At 40.3% G+C, this 19873-nt stretch overlaps 1 protein-coding gene across 4 annotated transcripts in view; it reads left to right on the forward strand.

Annotated features, from left to right (window-relative positions):
- Positions 1-19873, forward strand: part of smarcc1a (SWI/SNF related BAF chromatin remodeling complex subunit C1a) — a 286601-nt gene that overhangs the window by 114385 nt on the left and 152343 nt on the right. For all 4 annotated transcript variants that reach the window (XM_073070120.1, XM_073069954.1, XM_073070033.1 and 1 more), the window contains exon 13: positions 17365-17402. In XM_073070120.1, coding sequence (XP_072926221.1) covers positions 17365-17402 — 38 coding nt within the window. The remainder of the gene's footprint in view (positions 1-17364; positions 17403-19873) is intronic.

Consider the following 19873-nt stretch of genomic DNA (forward strand, 5'->3'; position numbering starts at 1 on the left):
AGTATCATGTGCAGTTTTGGTCAATGACTTACAGGGAAGATGTAAAGAGTACAGAGGTAATTTACAAGGATGTTGCTGGGCCTGGAGAACCTGATTTATAAAGGAGAGGTTGTGTAGGTTAGGACTTTATTCCTTAGAATGTAGAAGATTGAGAGGAGATTTGATAGAGGTGTACAAAATTGAGTGTAGGGTAAATGCAAGCAGGCTTTTTCCACTGAAGTTGGGTGGGACTATAACCATTGGTCATGGGTTAAGGGTGAAAGGTCAAAGGCTTAAGGGGAACATAAAAAATAGCAGCAGAATTAGGCCATTCAGCCCGTTGAGCCCACTCCATCATTTCATCAGGGCTGATCCCAGATCCCATTCAAACCCATATACTTGCTCTCTCATCATATCCCTTGATGCCCTGGACAATCAGGAATTTAACAACTTCTGCTTTAAGTGTGCCCACAGACTTGGCATCAATTGTGGGCGAAGTTAACCCCTTCATTCCTGGAATCATCCTCATGAACATCCTGTGGACTCTCTCCAATGACAAGATATCCTTTTTGAGATGAGGGGACAAAAATTGAACATAAGGGGAAACTTTTTCACTCAGAGTTTCGTTAGAGTGTGGAATGATCTGCCAGCACCAATGGAGCAGAAGAAGTATGCAGCAGTCCATAGATGGTTGAGGGTATGGAGGTATGGGTGTAGGTCGATGGGAGTAAGCAGTTTAAATGTATGCCATGGACTAGATTGACTGAATGGCCTGTTTCTATGCTGCACTTTTCTCTGACTCTATCAGCCTGTATTCATTACATACCATAATTAGTCAAAAAGAAGGAAATAAATTTCCTTCATCATTGCTTTTTGTATCTTCTGGTAGGATGTGGTGTGCTCAGACGCAGCGGTCACTTGGGATTTAATGAAAGGTGCATTTGTTTGTCGTGAGTCTTTTCTTGTTTTTGCAAGTCAGTGCTGGATACTAAGAATATCACTTACTGCAGGACCATCCCATAGTGAGTTACTTGTTATTGATGGAGTTGGACTTGTTGCCTACTGTTGTGTTGATGCCCCGACTTCTTGCGTACTGTTGGGCTGAGATGGCACACAATCCAACAAACGGACCGAGTGATTGTCTTGGACAGTTTTATTGTGATTGCAAAACCCTCTTGGACATTGGTAACGTAGAATACTGTGTGTGTGATTGATGGCGGGGGAGCTACTTTGCCTCAGTTGTGGCGATTATTAGGTCTCAGTTGTGGGGTTGCCTTGAAGAAGTTGCCTTTGGTGTACAGGAACTCTTGGGATATAAAGGAGATGTTGCTTGTGAGATTGATTGTGCATCCTGTATAATTAAGAAATTTGTTTGGTTATTAGGAATTAAATTGTTGGTCAGTTTGTGTTTTGATACCTTTTCAATCTTTTTATTAATATCAACATGTTAAAAATAGAAATATTAATACACAATTATAGGGATTACATTGTTAATAGTTAACATAAATGAATATATACTCAATTGATACAAGGGAATTAAGCCTCCCAAAATCGTACAAAATACTGTACACAGAGCAAAAAAATGGAATAACAAATAGAAAAAAGAAGAAAAATAAATAAAACACACACACACACACACACACAAACTAATCTATTCAAAACTAACCAATAACTAAAAAAATGAGAAGAAAACGAAACATGGACTTTTATAATATCTAAAAAAAAAAGAACCATAAGTGCATCAACTCCGATCCTCTCTACATGTATAGAACAAGAAGAAAAAAAGAAATAGGCTTGGAAAAGGTCAAATTACATCATGTGAAAGTGTTGAATAAATGGCCCCCAAGTCTTTTCAAATTTAATAGAAGGATCATATATAACGCTTCTAATTTTTTCTAAGTTTAAACATAGCATAGTTTGAGAGAACCAATGAAACGTGGTCAGAGGATTAATCTCTTTCCAATTCAACAAAATAGATCTTTTTGCCATTAATGTAAGAAATGCAATCATCCGATGAGCTGAAGGGGTTAAATAATTTGGCTCTATCATTGGTAGACCGAAAATTGCAGTAATAGGATGAGGTTGTAAATCAATACTCAATACTATTGAAATAATATTGAAGATATCTTTCCAGTAATCTTTCAAAGACGGACATGACCAAAACATATGAGTTAGAGAGGTTATCTCAGAGTGATATCTATCATATATAGGATTTATATGTGAATAATAATGAGCTAATTTATCCTTGGACATATGGGCCCTATGCACTACTTTAAACTGTATCAACGAATGTTTGGAACATATAGAGGATGAGTTAACTAATTGAAGAATTTTTTCCCATTTTTCAGGTAAAGTAAGCTTAAGTTCCCTTTCCCAATCATTCTTAATTTTATTAGATATGTCCGGATGTATTTTCATAATTATATTGTAAACAGTTGCTATTACACCTTTCTGAAAAGGATTTAAATCTAAAATCTTTTCCAAAATACCCATAGAATCCAGATTCGGGAAGGTAGGAAGCACAGTATTTAAAAAGTTTCTAATTTGTAAATATCTAAAGAAATAGGATCTAGGCAAATTATATTTATTAGATAATTGTTAAAAAGACATGGAACAATTATCCAGAAATAAATCAGAAAATCATAATATACCATTAGTTTTCCAAGCTAAATAGGCTTGGTCCATAATAGAGGGATGAAAAAAGAAATTAGATATAATAGGAATTGCGTGAATAAATTGATTCAACCCAAAAAAATCCCTGAAATTGAAACCATATTTGTAAGGTGTATTTACCTATCGGATTATCTATTTGTTTGTACAATTTAGAAAGAGCAAAGGGAAGCAAAGTCCCTAAAATAGAGCCCAATGAAAACCCTTATACAGATCTGATTTCCAAATTTACCCAGTGAGGACTTGAAGTTATATCCAAGTCCCATAACCAAAATTTCATATATCGGATATTAATTGCCCAATAATAAAATCTAAGATTTGGCAAAGCCAGACCACCCTCCTTTTTAGGCTTCTGTAAGTATCTTTTACCTAACCTAGAGTTTTTATTCTGCCACATATATGAAGAAATTTTAGAATCAACCTTATCAAAAAAAGATTTTGATATAAAAATTTAGGTAAAATAGTCATCTTAATAGCATTGATCTGACCTGTCAGTGACAAAGACAATGGTGACCATTTGATATGCAAATGTTTAATCTGATCTGTAAGAAATAAGCCTTAAATAAATGCTTATGCTTTTTTGTTATTTTAACCCCTAAATACCATAGATTCCGGACTACAGAGCGCACCTGATTAAAAGCCGCTGGCTCTAATTTTAGAAATAAAATCAATTTTTTAATTGTACAGGCCGCACCGGATTTTCGGCCGCAGGTGTCCCACGTTGTAATATGAGATATTTACACAGAAAGATATTACACGTGAGGATTTTTTAACTTTTAATTAAATCCATATGGTAACAAAAACAAATACATATTGCAAATGCTTTTTTTCGAACCGTGCCCGTAACGCGGCTACTTTTAAATATACGTTGCGTATACTTCTTTACTGAACAACATTCCAATATCTCCTAACGACTGGTAAAAAATATATATACTGCAGCCTACCAGGAAAAGTTATTGATCGCCTTTAACTTAAAAGCAGCGTTCGCTCAGATCCAAAGCCGCTCGCGTAATGCGCTCCCTCCCTCCGTCCCGTTTTATCGCAAACTGGCATTTTTCCCACAAGACGCGGCGAAACCGGGTGTGACGTCATAGCATCCCGCGATGTAGTACAGAAAACAAATATAGTTAAAACTCTTCTAACTTTAACTAGAAAATGAATTACTAAGCGAAAATATTATAAACTAAATAACTGCCATAAAGGCAGCACAATGCTTTTCTTCGAGTGTTTTCCATGTTGATGAGGGTGAGTACAAATGACTGATTTACAATAATTTAATTGTGAAAGTGCGCTTGATTTATCGTACAATTTCATTGGACCTCTGTGAACTACTCATCAATTTTATTGGTCTACTGTTATGAGGCAAAATGTTTACGAGGCGGCATGAAAAAAATCATGTATTAGCCGCTCCGTTTTAAAGGCCGCAAAGTTCAAAGCTGTTCAAAATGTGGGAAAAAAGTAGCGGCTTAAAATCCAGAATCTACGGTATATAAAGTGATCAGTAACCAATCTAAAAGGTAAACTTCCATGAATTGGAACCTGCATATTTATAACCAAATAACAATTACAGCATGGAAACAGGCCATCTCGGCCCTTCTAGTTTGTGCCGAATGCTTACTCTCATCTAATCCCACTGACTTGCACTCAGCCCATAACCCTCCATTCCTTTCCTGTACATATACCTATCCAATTTTGCTTTAAATGACAATATCGAACCTGCCTTTACCACTTCTAGAAGTTCATTCCACACAGCTATCACTCTCTGAGTAAAGAAATTCCCCCTCGTGTTACCCTTAAACTATTGCCCCCTAAGTCTCAACTCATGTCCTCTTGTTTGAATCTCCCCTACTCTCAATGGAAAAAGCCTATCCACGTCAACTCTATCTATCCTCTCATAATTTTAAATACCTCTATCAAGTCCCCCCTCAACCTTCTACGCTCCAAAGAATAAAGACCTAACTTGTTCAATCTTTCCCTGTAACTTAGGTGCTGAAACCCAGGTAACATTCTAGTACATCTTCTCTGTAGTCTCTCTATTTTGTTGACATCTTTCTTATAATTCGGTGACCAGAACTGTACACAATACTCCAAATTCGGCCTTACCAATGCCTTGTACAATTTTAACATTACATCCCAACTCCTATACTCAATGCTCTGATTTATAAAGGCCAACATACCAAAAGTTTTCTTCACCACCCTATCCACATGAGATTCCACCTTCAGGGAACGAGGCACCATTATTCCTAGATCACTCTGTTCTACTGCATTCTTCAATGCCCTTCCATTTACCATGTATATCTTATTTGGATTATTCCTACCAAAATGTAGCAACTCACACTTATCGGCATTAAACTCCATCTGCCGTTGCTCAGCCCACTCTTCTAACTGGCCTAAATCTCTCTGCAAACTTTGAAAACCTACTTCATTATCCACAACACCACCTACCTTAGTATCATCTGCATACTTACTAATCCAATTTGCCACCCCATCATCCAGATCATTACTGTATATGACAAACAACATTGGACTGCCAACACAGATGCCTTGTGCAGGAAGGCACAGAGTCGACTGTACTTCCTTAGAAGGTTGGCGTCATTCAATGTCTGTAGTGAGATGCTGAAGATGTTCTATAGGTCAGTTGTGGAGAGCGCCCTCTTCTTTGTGGTGGCGTGTTGGGGAGGAAGCATTAAGAAGAGGGACGCCTCACGTCTTAATAAGCTGGTAAGGAAGGCGGGCTCTGTCGTGGGCAAAGTACTGGAGAGTTTAACATCGGTAGCTGAGCGAAGGGCGCTGAGTAGGCTACGGTCAATTATGGAAAACCCTGAACATCCTCTACATAGCACCATCCAGAGACAGAGAAGCAGTTTCAGCGACAGGTTACTATCGATGCAATGCTCCTCAGACAGGATGAAGAGGTCAATACTCCCCAATGCCATTAGGCTTTACAATTCAACCGCCAGGACTTAAGAACTTTTTTTTAAAGCTATTATTAATGCTTTTTGAGTTAGTGATTTAGATGCATATCATATTTTTACTGAGTTAAGTATTGTATGTAATTAGTTTTTGCTAGAACAAGTGTATGGGACATTGGAAAAAAAAAAGGTTGAATTTCCCCATGGGGATGAATAAAGTATCTATCTATCTATCTATCTATCTGGACCCAGTACAGATCCCTGAGGCACACCACTAGTCACCAGCCTCTAACCTGACAAACAGTTATCTACCACTACTCTCTGGCATCTCCCATCCAGCCACTGTTGAATCCATTTTACTACTTCAATATTAATACCTAACGATTGAACCTTCCTAACTGACCTTCCGTGTGGAACCTTGTCAGAGGCCTTACTGAAGTCCATATAGACAACATCCACTGCTCTACCCTCATCAACTTTCTTCATAACCTTTTCAAAAAATTCAATAAGATTTGTCAAACATGACCTTCCACGCACAAATTCGTGTTGACTGTTCCTAATCAGACCCTGTCTATCCAGGTAATTATATATACCATCTCTAAGAATACTTGCCATTAATTTACCCACCACTGACATCAAACTGACAGGTCTATAATTGCTAGGTTTACTCTTAGAACCCTTTTTAAACAATGGAACCACATGAGCAATACGCCAATCCTCCGGCACCATCCCCATTTCTAATGACTTTTGAAATATTTCTGTCAGAGCCCCTGCTATTTCTATACTAACCTCCCTCAAAGTCCTAGGGAATATCCTGTCAGGACCCAGAGATTTATCCACTTCTATATTCCTTAAAAGCGTCAGTACTTCCTCCTCTTTAATCGTCACAGCTTCCATAACTTCCCTACTTGTTTCCTTTACCTTACACAATTCAATATCCTTCTCCCTAGTGAATACCGAGGAAAAGAAATTGTTCAAAATTTCCCCCATCTCTTTCGGCTCCACACATAGTTGTTCACTCTGATTGTCTAAGGGACCAATTTTATCCCTCACTATCCTTTTGCTATTAATATAACTGTAGAAACCCTTTGGATTTATTTTCACCTTACTTGCCAAAGCAACCTCATCTTCTTTTAGCTTTTCTAATTTCCTTCTTAAGATTCTTCTTACATTCTTTATATTCCTCGAGCTCCTCATTTACTCCATGCTGCCTATATTTATTGTAGATATCTCTCTTTTTCCTAACCAAGTTTTCACTATCCCTTGAAAACCATGGCTCTCTCAAACTTTCAACCTAACAGGAACATCAAGATTCTGTACCCTCCAAATTTCACCTTTAAATGACCGCCATTTCTCTATTACATCCTTCCCATAAAACAAATTGTCCCAATCCATTCCTTCTAAATCCTTTCGCATCGCCTCAAAGTTAGCCTTTCTCCAATAAAAAATCTCAACCCTGGGTCCAGTCCTATCCTTCTCCATAATTATATTGAAACTAATGGCGTTGTGATCACTGGACCCGAAGTGCTCCCCAACACATACCTCCATCACCTGACCTATTTCATTCCCTAACAGAAGATCCAACACTGCCCCTTCTATGTATTGTTGCAACAAACTATCCTACACACATTTTACAAACTCCAAACCATCCAGCCCTTTTACAGAATGAGCTTCCCAGTCTATGTGTGGAAAATTAAAATCTCCCACAATCACAACCTTGTGCTTACTACAAATATCTGCTATCTCCTTACAAATTTGCTCCTCTAATTCTCGCTCCCCATTAGGTGGTCTATAATACACACCTATTTGTTACTACAACTTTCCCATTCCTCAATTCAGCACTCTAATCTATCCTGCCAGAGCACCGCTGTAATATTTTCTCTGACAAGCAACGCAACACCTCCCCCTCTTGTCCCTCCAATTCTATCACACCTGAAGCAATGAAATCCAGGAATATTTAGTTGCCAACCACACCCCTCCTGCAACCATGTTTTACTAATAGCTACAACATCATATTTCCAGGTATCAATCCATGCTCTAAGCTCATCCACCTTTCTTACAATGCTCCTAGCATTAAAATAAATGCATTTAAGAAATTTTCCACCTCTTCCTCTCTGTTTATCTCTAACAGTACAAAGAACTTTACTGTCTTCTTTTTCTTCCTTCTCCCATACATCTGTTCCTACACTCTGGTTCCCCTCCCCCCCCATATCTAGTTTAAATCCACTGGAGCCTCTCTAGCAAACTTACCTGCAAGAATGTTTGTCCCCCTCCAGTTCAGATGTAAACCGTCCCGCTGGAACAGGTTCCATCTTCCCTGGAAAACTGCCCAATTATCTATAAATCTGAAGCCCTCTGTCCTGCACCATGTCTTCCCACGTGTTGATCTGCACTATCTTACTATTTCTAAACCCACCTGCATGTGGGACTGGTAGCAATCCTGAGATTGCTATCCTGGTGGTCCTGTCCTTTAACTTGGCACCTAGCTCCCTAAACTCACCTTTCAGGACCTCCTCACTCTTCATACCCACGTCATTGGTCCCCACATGGACCACAACATCCGGCTGCTCACCGTCCCTCTTGAGAATACTGGCAACAGACCATCCGGGATTCTCGATCTCTTCCACAGAGCCTCCTATCTGTCCCCCTAACTATCGAATCCCCTTTCACTACTGTTCTCTCTTTTCCCTCCTTCCCTTCTGAGCTGAGGGTCCAGACTTGGTGCCAGAGACGCAACCACTGCAACTTGTCCCTGGTAGGCCGTCCCCACCAACAGTATCGAAAACAGTATACTTATTGTTGATGGGAACAGCCACAGGGGTGCTCTGCTCTTCCTGTCTATTCCCCTTCCCTCTCCTGACAGTCACCCAGTTACCTGTCTCCTGATTCTTAGGGCTGACTATCTCCCTGAAACTCCTGTCTATTTCTGCCTCTGCCTGCCGAATGATCTGAAGTTCATCCAGCTCCAGCTCCAGTTCCCTGACACGGTTTGTCAGGAACTGCAGCTGGATGCTCCTTTTGCAGGTGTAGTCATCAGGGACAGCTGTGCTCGCCCTGACTTCCCACGTACTGCAAACGGAGCACTCAACTGCCCTACCTGCTGCCTCCATTACCTACTCCTAATCTAATTAGATTAATTTAGGGGAAACAGTTCACTCTTATTAAGGTTCAGTTTGTAACCAGAAAAATTACTAAAATGAGCAAACGGATAAAACTGGGGGAATGGATTTCTCAAGATTAGAAATGTATAATAACAAATCGTCTGCATATAATGATAACTGATGTATCCCATTCTTGTGGGTAATACCAAGACTATTAGGTGATTCTCGAATAGCAATTGCTAAAGGTTCCAGGGCAATATCAAATAGTAATGGACTAAGAGGACAACCTTGCCTAGTACCCTGAAATAGGCAAAAAAAAAAGGGAGATCTTTGATCATTAGTAAGAACCAAAGCTACTGGGGTATGCTATATCAATTTAATCCAAAATATAAATATCGGACTAAAATTAAATTTCTCAAGCACGCTAATTAAATATGACTATTCTACTCTATCAAATGCTTTCTCAGTATCTAATGAAATGACAACATCTGGAGTACCGCATGAAGGAGTATAAACAATATCATTAATCGCCTGATATTAAAAGATGAATAGCGGTTTTTGATAAATCCAGTTTGCCACAGAGATAATTTGAGGTACCACCTTCTCTAACCTAGTCGCCAATATCTTGGAAAAAATCTTAGAATCTACATTCAACAGGGATATCGGTCTATAGAATGCACAATCAGTAGGATCTTGGTCCTTTTTTAAAAATAAAGAAGTAGAAGTTCTATAAAATAATTGTGGTAATTTTCCTAATCTAATTGCTTCTTCAAAAACTCTACATAACCAAGGAGAAAGTAGAGGAATTTTTTTTTTTAAATTCTGCTGTATACCCGTCTGGACCTGGTGCTTTACCAGAATTTATAGAGGAAATTACACTTCCTATTTCTGCATCTGTAATAGGAGTTTCTAATGTTAAACATTCTTCGGGTGATAGTTTCGGGAAAATTCAATTTCCCTAAAAAATCATGCATGGTATTGGGATCATGAGGAAATTCAGAATGGTACAGAGAGGTATAAATTCTTGAAAAGCTTTGTTTATCTCATCATGATTAACTGTCAAATCATCATCATGTTTACGAATATTGATAATTTGACGTTTAACCGAGGCAGTTTTCAATTGGTTGGCTAATAATTTGCCCAATTAATCACTCTATATATAGAAAACTCATTTCTGGTTTTCATTAATTGATTTTAAATCGAAGATGTAAGTAATAAGCTGTGTTCCATTTGAAGCTCAACTCTTTGTTTATAAAGCTCCTTATTAGGAGTGATAGAATATTTCTTATCAATTTCTTTGATCTTATCAACCAGTAGAAGAGTTTCATTCTTAATACATTTCCTCAAACCAACAGAATAGGAGATAATCTGTCCACGTATATATGCTTTAAAAGTGTCCCAAAGTGTCCCGCTGGAAATTTCTTCAGTAGTATTAGTTGAAAAGAAGAAATCAATCTGTTCCTTCACAAATTTAAAAAAGTCCGAATCTTGAAGCAGAGTAGAATCAAATTGCCATTATCTAATACTAGGAGCTGTATCCATTAATTTGGTAGAAAGTTTCATTGGAGCATGATCAGAAATGGCAGTAGTTATAGTTACAATCAATCAGAGATGGAAAAAAACAAGAGTCAATAAAAAAAGTAATCAATTCTCGAGTAAGAATGATAAACGTGTGAAAAGAATGAAAACTCTTTGTCCTTAGGGTTTAGAAATCTCCAAATATCTTTAAAATTCCAGAGTCAGTCAAAGAGTTGATAAGAGTAGCTGACTTATTAGGTAAAGTCAGAGTAGATATGGATCTATCCATATCTAATTTAAACAACAATTGAAATCACCTCCCATTATCAACATATATTCATTTAGATTAGGGAGAGAAGTAAATGAAGACTTAAAAAATTAAGGGTAGTCCACATTTGGAGCATAAACATTGACCATAGCAACCTTTTTATTAAAACGTAACCCAGTAATAAACAAAAATCTACCATTCGGATCCGAAATAATATCATGCTGAACAAATGTAATTGAGGAGTCTATAAAAATTGAAACTCCTTTTACTTTGGCATGCGAGTTCGAATGGTATTGTTGACCCTAAAAAAACGTTGATTATCCTCTTTCCTCACATGAGTTTTTTGTACAAAAATAATATGAGCATTCAGTCTTTGGAATACTTTGAAAATCTTTTTTCATTTAATCAGATGGTTTAAACCATTTGTACTCCAAGAGACAAAATTAATGATCTGAGCCATATTTCCTAGGATCAACCCTTTGGTATATAAAGATTGTACAAGGCATTGGTAAGGCCAAATTTGGAGTATTGTGTACAGTTCTGGTCACCGAATTATAGGAAAGATGTCAACAAAATAGAGAGAGTACAGAGAAGATTTACTAGAATGTTAACTGGGTTTCAGCACCTAAGTTACAGAGAAAGGTTGAACAAGTTAGGTTTTTATTCTTTGGAGCGTAGAAGATTGAGGGGGGACTTGATAGAGGTATTTAAAATTATGAGGGGGATAGATAGAGTTGATGTGGATAGGCTTTTTCCATTGAGAGTAGGGGAGATTCAAACAAGAGGACATGAGTTGAGAGTTAAGGGGCAAAAGTTTAGGGGTAACACGAGGGGGAATTTTTTTATTCAGAGAGTGGTAGCTGTGATGGAACGAGCTTCCAGTAGAAGTGGTAGAGGCAGTTCGATTTTGTCATTTAAAGTAAAGTTGGATAGGTATATGGACAGGAAAGGAATGGAAGGTTATGGGCTGAGTGCAGGTTGGTGGGACTAGGTGAGAGTAAGTGTTCGGCGTAGACTAGAAGGGCCGAGATGGTTTGTTTCCGTGCTGTAATTGTTATATGGTTATATGATTCCAAAGAATCCTGGAATGACTAAGTCTTTAATACTTTGACATTATTCATCAAATTTTACATTTAAGAGATCCAACATCATATCATAAGTTAATTCCGTATGCTTAGATTCAGCTTTTTGCTTCTTTCCGTTGCCGTCGGAATCTTTCCCATATTTTGGCTCCCGTCCTTTAGATCTTAAATCTATTTCTGTGCTCATACCTTCAAAATTCATGGTACAAACTCAAAGGTAATTCACAAAAGATAATAAAAATCTTCTAGTGTAGGTAAGAATAGATTAAATAAGGGTGATCATGGGTTAAAAAAAAGTAAAGGTAATGGAGCGAATCCAAAGCTGACCTCACTCCAGGAGAATCAGTTTGTGTTTTGATACCATTGCCCTTGAAAGCAGAGGGTCATGGTGGAGGGAGTACATTCAGATTGGAGGGTTGTGACTAGTGGTGTCCCACAAGGATCAGCTCTGGGACCTCTACTTTTTGTGATTTTTATTAACGACCTGGATATGGGGGTAGAAGGGTGGGTTGGCAAGTTTGCAGATGACACAAAGGTTGGTGGGGTTGTAGATAGTGTAGAGGATTGTCGAAGATTGCAGAGAGACATTGATAGGATGCAGAAGTGGGCTGAGAAGTGGCAGATAGAGTTCAATCCGGACAAGTGTGAGGTGGTACACTTTGGAAGGACAAACCCCAAGGCAGAGTACAAAGTAAATGGCAGGATACTTGGTAGTGTGGAGGAGCAGAGGGATCTGGGGGGTACATATCCACAGATCCCTGAAAGTTGCCTCACAGGTAGATAGGGTAGTTAAGAAAGCTTATGGGGTGTTAGCTTTCGTAAGTCGAGGTTTAGAGTTTAAGAGACGCGATGTAATGATGCAGCTCTATAAAACTCTAGTTAGGCCACACTTGGAGTACTGTGTCCATTTCTGGTTGCCTCAGTATAGGAAGGATGTGGAAGCATTGGAAAGGGTACAGAGGAGATTTATGAGGATGCTGCCTGGTTTAGAGAGTATGGATTATGATCAGAGATTAAGGGAACTAGGGCTTTACTCTTTGGAGAGAAGGAGGATGAGAGGAGACATGATAGAGGTATACAAGATATTACGAGGAATAGATAGAGTGGACAGCCAGCGCCTCTTCCCCAGGGCACCACTGCTCAGTACAAGAGGACATGGCTTTAAGGTAAGGGGAGGAAAGTTCAATGGGGATATTAGAGGAAGGTTTTTTACTCAGAGTGGTTGGTGCATGCCTGAGTCAGTGGTGGAGGCAGATACACTAGTGAAATTTAAGAGACTACTAGACAGGTATACGGACGAATTTAAGGTGGGGGGGTTATATGAGACGTAGGGTTTAAGGGTCGGCACAACATTGTGAGCTGAAGGGCCTGTAATGTGCTGTATTGTTCTATGTTTATGTACCTTTGCAGGTTGTTATCAGCCAAAATTGCTTGTATGGGGATGGGAAGTACTCGCTCCTCAATGTTTTTCCATTGAGCGTGATATGATGGGTTATACCAACATATCACAGCTCTCAACTGTGCTGCAAAATAATAATCTCTAAGAGAAGGTAGGCCCCATCCCCCCTTTTCCTTGGTATATGGAGTTTTGAAACATAGAGGGCTATGTGGTAGTTTAATTCTAGGCAGTTTCTAGTGTAGGTTACATGGTTGACACAACATTGTGGGTCGAAGGGCCTGTAATGTGCTGTAGCTTTCTAAGTTCTGTGTTCTAACTGCCTTCCCCAGCAAATTGCATTTCCTTACATCTGGCCCATATCCCCCTAAGGCCTTCTATCTGAACTGGTCTAAATGTTTTTAAAATATAGAAAATTACATTTTAGTATTTTTATCAGCCTTTGTTACAAATTTGTTGATATACAAAGATGACATAAATAAGTTCTCCTTAATCTTGGAAAAAAATAGTATGTGTTCAGGAGACATAAAAGACCACAACATAAATGTTCAGGAGAAACATGGTAATAAATTTAAAGTTATTTGCACATAATTTTGTTACCTATCACTTCTCACATGCTATATTGATGCCAGTTTTTTAAGAATTCAGCTAGAAGTTGAAACAACCAAAATTCCATTTGTCCTGACAGTCACCCAGCTACTCACCACCTGCAACTTTTGGAAGACTACTTCATAGTATTATAGGTAATGAGACGAGGCGAGGTAGGTCTACCTGTGTTATTTGCGGAAAGGAAGTAGTATGTGTGTGAGGCTAGTTTTTTGTGCTCGGTGTCAGATGTGGAAGGTCCTGGAGTCTGCCGGACTCTCGGATGGCCATATCTGCACCCGGTGTGTCGAGCTGCAGCTCCTAAGGGACTTACTGCAGTAAGGGAACTGGAGATGCAGCTTAATGACCTTTGTCTGGTCAGGGAGAGTGAGGAGCTGATAGAAAGGAGTTCTAGGCAGGTGGTCACACTGGGGCCACAGGAGACAGACAAGTGGATCACAGTCAGGAGGGGGAAGGGGAAGAGTCAGGTACTAGAGAGCACCCCTGTGGCTGTACCCCTTGACAATAAGTACTCCTGTTTGAGTACTGTTGGGGGGGAGGAAGAACAGCCTACCTGGGGGATGCAACAGTGGCCGTGCCTCTGGCACAGAGTCTGGCCCTGTGGCTCAGAAGGGTAGGGAAAGGAAGAGGAAGGCAGTAGTGATAGGGGACTCTATAGTCAGGGGGTCAGACAGGCGATTCTGTGGATGCAGGAAAGAAACTCGGGTGGTAGTTTGCCTCCCAGGAACCAGGGTCCGGGATGTTTCAGATCGAGTTCAAGATATCCTGCAGTGGGAGGAAGAACAGCCAGAGGTCATGGTACATATTGGTACCAATGATATAGGTAGGAAAAGGGAAGAGGTCCTGAAAAAAGACTGCAGGCAGTTAGGAAGGAAGTTGTGAAGCAGGACCGCAAAGGTAGTAATCTTGGGATTATTGCCTGTGCCACACAACAGAGAGAATAGGAATAGAACCATAGAACATTACAGCAGTACAGGCCCTTCAGCCCTCCATGTTGTGTCGACCCATATAAACCTTAAAAAAAAGTACTAAACCCACTCTACCACATAACCCTCCATTTTTCTTTCATCCATGTGCCTGTCCAAGAGGCTCTTAAATACCCCTAATGTTTTAGCCTCCACCACCATCCCTGGCAAGTCATTCCAGGCACTCACAACCCTGTGTGTATTTTTTAAAAAAAACAACTTACCCCTGATGTCTCCCTTAAACTTCCCTCCCTTAATTTTGTACATATGCCCTCTGGTGTTTGCTATTGGTGCCCTGGGAAACAAGTACTGACTATCCACCCTATCTATGCCTCTCATAATCTTGTAGGCCTCTATCAAATCCCCTCTCATTATTCTACGCTCCAAAAAGAAAAGTCCCAGCTCTGCTAACCTTGCCTCATATGACTTGTTCTCCAAACCAGGCAACATCCTGGTAAATCTACTCTGCACTCTCTCCATAGCTTCCACATCCTTCCTATAATGAGGTGACCAGAAATGAACACAATACTCTTAAGTGCGGTCACCAGAGATTTGTAGAATTGCAACATGACCTCTCTACTTCTGAACTCAATCTCACTGTTAGTGAAGCCTAGCATCCCATAGGCCTTCTTAACTACCCTATCAACCTGTGCAGTGACCTTGAGGGATGTATGGATTTGAACCCCAAGGTCCCTTTGTTCATCCACACTCTTAAGTAACTGACCATTAATCCTGTACTCAGTCTTCTGGTTTGTCCTTCCAAAATGCATCACCTCACACTTGTCCAGATTGAACTCCAATGAGGTGGAGGATAAATGCATGGCTGAGGGATTGGAGCAGGGGGCAGGGATTCAGATTTAGAACATAGAATAGTACAGCACATTACAGGCCCTTTGGCCTACAATGTTGTGCCGACCCTCAAACCCTGCCTCCCATATAACCCCCCCCCCCCCACCTTAAATTCCTACATATACCTGTCTAGTAGTCCCTTAAACTTCACTAGTGTATCTGCCTCCACCATTGACTCAGGCAGTGCATTCCATGCACCAACCACTGTCTGAGTGAAAAATCTTCCTCTAATATCCCCCTTAAACTTCCCTCCCCTTACCTTAAAGCCATGTCCTCTTGTACTGAGCAGTGGTGCCCTGGGGAAGAGGCGCTGGCTGTCCACTCTCTATTCCTCTTAATATCTTGTACACCTCTATCATGTCTCATCCTCCTCCTCTCCAAAGAGTAAAGCCCTAGCTCCCGTAATCTCTGATCATAATCCATACTCTCTAAACCAGGCAGCATCCTGGTAAATCTCCTCTGTACCCTTTCCAATGCTTCTACATCCTTCCTATAGTGAGGCGACCAGAACTAGACACAGTACTCCAAGTGTGGCCTAACTAAAGTTTTATAGAGTTGCATGATTTACATCGCGTCTCTTAAACTCTATCCCTCGACTTATGAAAGCTAACACTCCATAAGCTTTCTTAACTACCCTATCTACCTGTGAGGCAACTTTCAGGGATCTGTGGAAATGTACCCCCAGATCCCTCTGCTCCTCCACACTACCAAGTATCCTGCCATTTACTTTATACTCTGCATTGGAGTTTGTCCTTCCAAAGTGTACCACCTCACACTTCTCCAGGTTGAACTCCATCTACCACTTCTCAGCCCACTTCTGCATCCTCTCAATGTCTCTCTGCAATCTTCGACAATCCTCTACACTGTCTACGACACCACTAATTTCTGGCTCACAAAAGGCAAAGAGTGGTTGTAGACGGGTCATATTCTGTATGGATATTGGTCATCAGTGGAGTGCCTTACGATCTGTTCTGGGACCCTTAATCTTTGTGATTTTTTATAAATGACCTGGATGAGGAAGTGGAAGGATGGGTTATTATGCTGATGCCACAAAGGTTGGAGGTGTTGTGGATAGTGTGGAGGGCTGTCAGAGGTTACAGTGGGACATTGATAGGATGCAAAACTGGTCTGAGAAGTGGTAGATGGAGTTCAACCCGGATAAGTGGAAAGTGGTTCATTGTGGTAGGTCAAGTATAATGGCAGATTATAGTATTTATGGTAAGACTCTTGGCAGTGTGGAGGATCAGAGGGTTCTTGGGGTCTGAGTCCATAGGACACTCAAAGCAGCTGCGCAGGTTGACTGTGTGGTTAAGGCGGCGTATGGTGTATTGGCCTTCATCAATCGTGGAATTGAATTTAGGAGCCGAGAGGTAATGTTGCTCTCTTTATGTTTCTCAAGTCAGAGAAAGGTGAATTTGTGGAATTGGCATAAGCAACTATGGAGGACAGGTTGTTAGGTGTATTTAAGGCAGAGCTGGACAGGTTCTTGATTGAATGCACCATGAAAGGTTATGGGGAGAAGTCCAGGGAGTGGGGCTGAGGAGAGGGAGAAAGGGTCAGCCATGATTCTCTCTTCCATCAGATTTCTGAACGGACATTGAACCCATGATCAATACCTGACTACTTTTTATTTTTATGTTGCACTACTTATTTAATTTAACAAATACTTATTTAATGTAATTCACTGTTTTATCTATCATCACTTCTGTTATCAACAAATTTCAGAACATGTGATGTTAATATTAAACCTGCTTCTGCTACCTTAGGTGCACACTGTGATCAGGACTGGGGTAACCGTGGGTCATACGGTGATCAGTAATCACTGGACTGGGGTGAATCCCTTAAAGGCTAGTGGTTTTAGATATCAAATACAACCATTTAATTAGTATTAGACAGTAAATAGTGGTCATTAAATAAGATTAATGGTTAACCTTGGTTGGTTGTAAACAACATATTTCAGTAGACCTGTTTGTGTATCTCTCGCAGCCATACAGACTAAACTATTTCTTGTATTGTAGATGAGCAAGAAGATGAGCCGTCGTCTGCAGGAGGGAAGGTAATAAACATGCAAAACTGATTTTGTTCACCTGATGTGGAAACAGTAACTGTTTTTTTTAAAAAGAACAATTTTATACTTAAGAAAGCTGTTTTTCTGTTAGTTCTATATTAGCAACATGAGGAATACTATTTGTGGGAGGTTCTGTATGGAGTTGAGTAGGATCCACAATCATCTATGATGAATGGCAGAGCAGACTTGGTGAGCTGAATGGCCTAATTCTGCTCTTGTGTCTTATGGTCTTTGTCTCAGGTTTAGCCAGCTCTAATGGCTTGCTGTGTTCTGAATGCAAATCAAAGTCTGATTGTGTAATTCCTTTGGTTTGCAGGTTGTAGAGGGGGAATAGGACTATATCAGAGGTGTTTGGTTTTAGTGAATAGAATTTAGTGATTACCCTTTGGGACCAGTGGTTAATTTCGTGTCATAGAGACATAGAAACATAGAAAATCTACAGAACAGTACAGGCCCTTTGGCCCACAACATTGTGCTGAATATGTCCCCACCTTAGAAATTACTAGGATTCCCTATATTCCTCTATTTTACTAAGCTCCATGTACCTATCTAAAAGTCTCTTAAAAGACCCTATTCTAACTGCCTCCACCATCATTGCTGTCAGCCCATTCCACACACTCACCACTCTCTGAGTAAAAAAACTTACCCCTGACATCTCTGTACCTACTCCCCAGCACCTTAAAGCTGTGTACTCTTGTGGCAACCATTTCAGCCCTGGGAAAAAGCCTCTGACTATCCACACGAGCAATGCCTCTCATCATCTTATACATCTCTATCAGGTCACCTCTCATCTTCCTTCACTCCAAGGAGAAAAGGCCAAGTTCACTCAACCTATTCTCATAAGACATACTCCGTAATCCAGACAACATCCTTGTAAATCTCCTCTGCACCCTTTCTATGGCTTCCACATCCTTTTTGTTATGAGGCAACCAAAACTGAGCACAGTACTCCAAGTGGGGTCTGACCAGGGTCCTATATAGCTGCAACATTACCTCTCGGCTCCTAAATTCAATTCCATGATTGATGAAAGCCAATACACCATATGCCTTTTAACCACAGAGTCAATCTGCGCAGCTGCTTTGAGTATCCTATGGACTTGGGCCCCAAGATCCCTCTGATCCTCCATACTGCCAAGAGTCTTACCACTAATACTATAATCTGCTATCATATTTGACCTACCAAAATGAACCACTTTCCACTTATCTGGGTTGAACTCCATCTGCCACTTCTCAGCCCAGTTATCAATGTCCTGCTGTAACCTCTGACAGCCCTCCACACTGTCTACAACACCTCCAACCTTTGTGTCATCAGCAAGCTTACTAACCCATCCCTCTACTTCCTCATCCAGGTCATTTATATATATAATCCAAAGAGTAAGGGTCCCAGAACAGATCCCTGAGGCACTCCACTGGTCATCGACCTCCATGCGGAAATTGACCCGTCTGCAACCATTCTTTGCCTTTTGTCGGCAAGCCAGTTCTGGATCCACAAAGCAATGTCCTCTTGGATCCCGTTCCTCCTTACTTTCTCAATAAGCCTTGCATAGGGTACCTTATCAAATGCCTTGCTGAAATCCATATACACTACATCAACTGCTCTTCCTTCATCAATGTGTTTAGTCACATCCTAAAAAAATTCAATCAGGCTCGTAAGGCACGACCTGACCTTGACAAAGCCATGCTGACTACAGCTCATCATATTATACCTCTCCAAATGTACATAAATCCTGTCAGGATCTTCTCCATCAACAATCAACCACTGAGGTAAGACTCACTGGTCTATAATTTCCTGGGCTATCTCTACTCCCTTTCTTGAATAAAGGAACAACATCCGCAACCCTCCAATCCTCCGGAGCCTCTCCTGTCCCCATTGATGATGCAAAGATTATCGCCAGAGGCTCAGCAATCTCCTCCCTTGCCTCCCACAGTAGCCTGGGGTACCTCATCTGGGCCTGGTGACTTATCCAACTTGATGCTTTCCAAAAGCTCCAGCACATCCTCTTTCTTAATATCTACATTCTCAAGCTTTTCAGTCTGCTGCAAGTCATCACTACAATCACTAAGATCCTTTTCCATAGTGAATACTGAAGTAAAGTATTCATTAAATACCTCTGCTATTTCCTCTGGTTCCATATACACTTTCCCATTATCACACTTGATAGGTCCTATTCTTTCATGTCTTGTTGAATATTGATCACATCTAAATTGACACATGGCCTTGGCAGTCCCCAATGTAGCTACTTTACAAAGTTGTAGGAATCTACTCCAATATAAATTGTTATCACAACATTACTACCTCCTGAGATTTTCCTTCAGTTTGCAAATTCCCCAGCATCTAGGTTAAATTATTAACCTGCCAGAAGCATAGTGATGGTTCAGATGTGTTGTGAGGACAGTGAATGTGCATCAAGCTGTGGACATGTACTATAACTTTATCTTTTGTCTCCCTGCTCTTAAGAC

Source organism: Hemitrygon akajei, chromosome 1 (assembly GCF_048418815.1).
Source record: "Hemitrygon akajei chromosome 1, sHemAka1.3, whole genome shotgun sequence".
Classification (NCBI taxonomy): Eukaryota; Metazoa; Chordata; class Chondrichthyes; order Myliobatiformes; family Dasyatidae; genus Hemitrygon; species Hemitrygon akajei.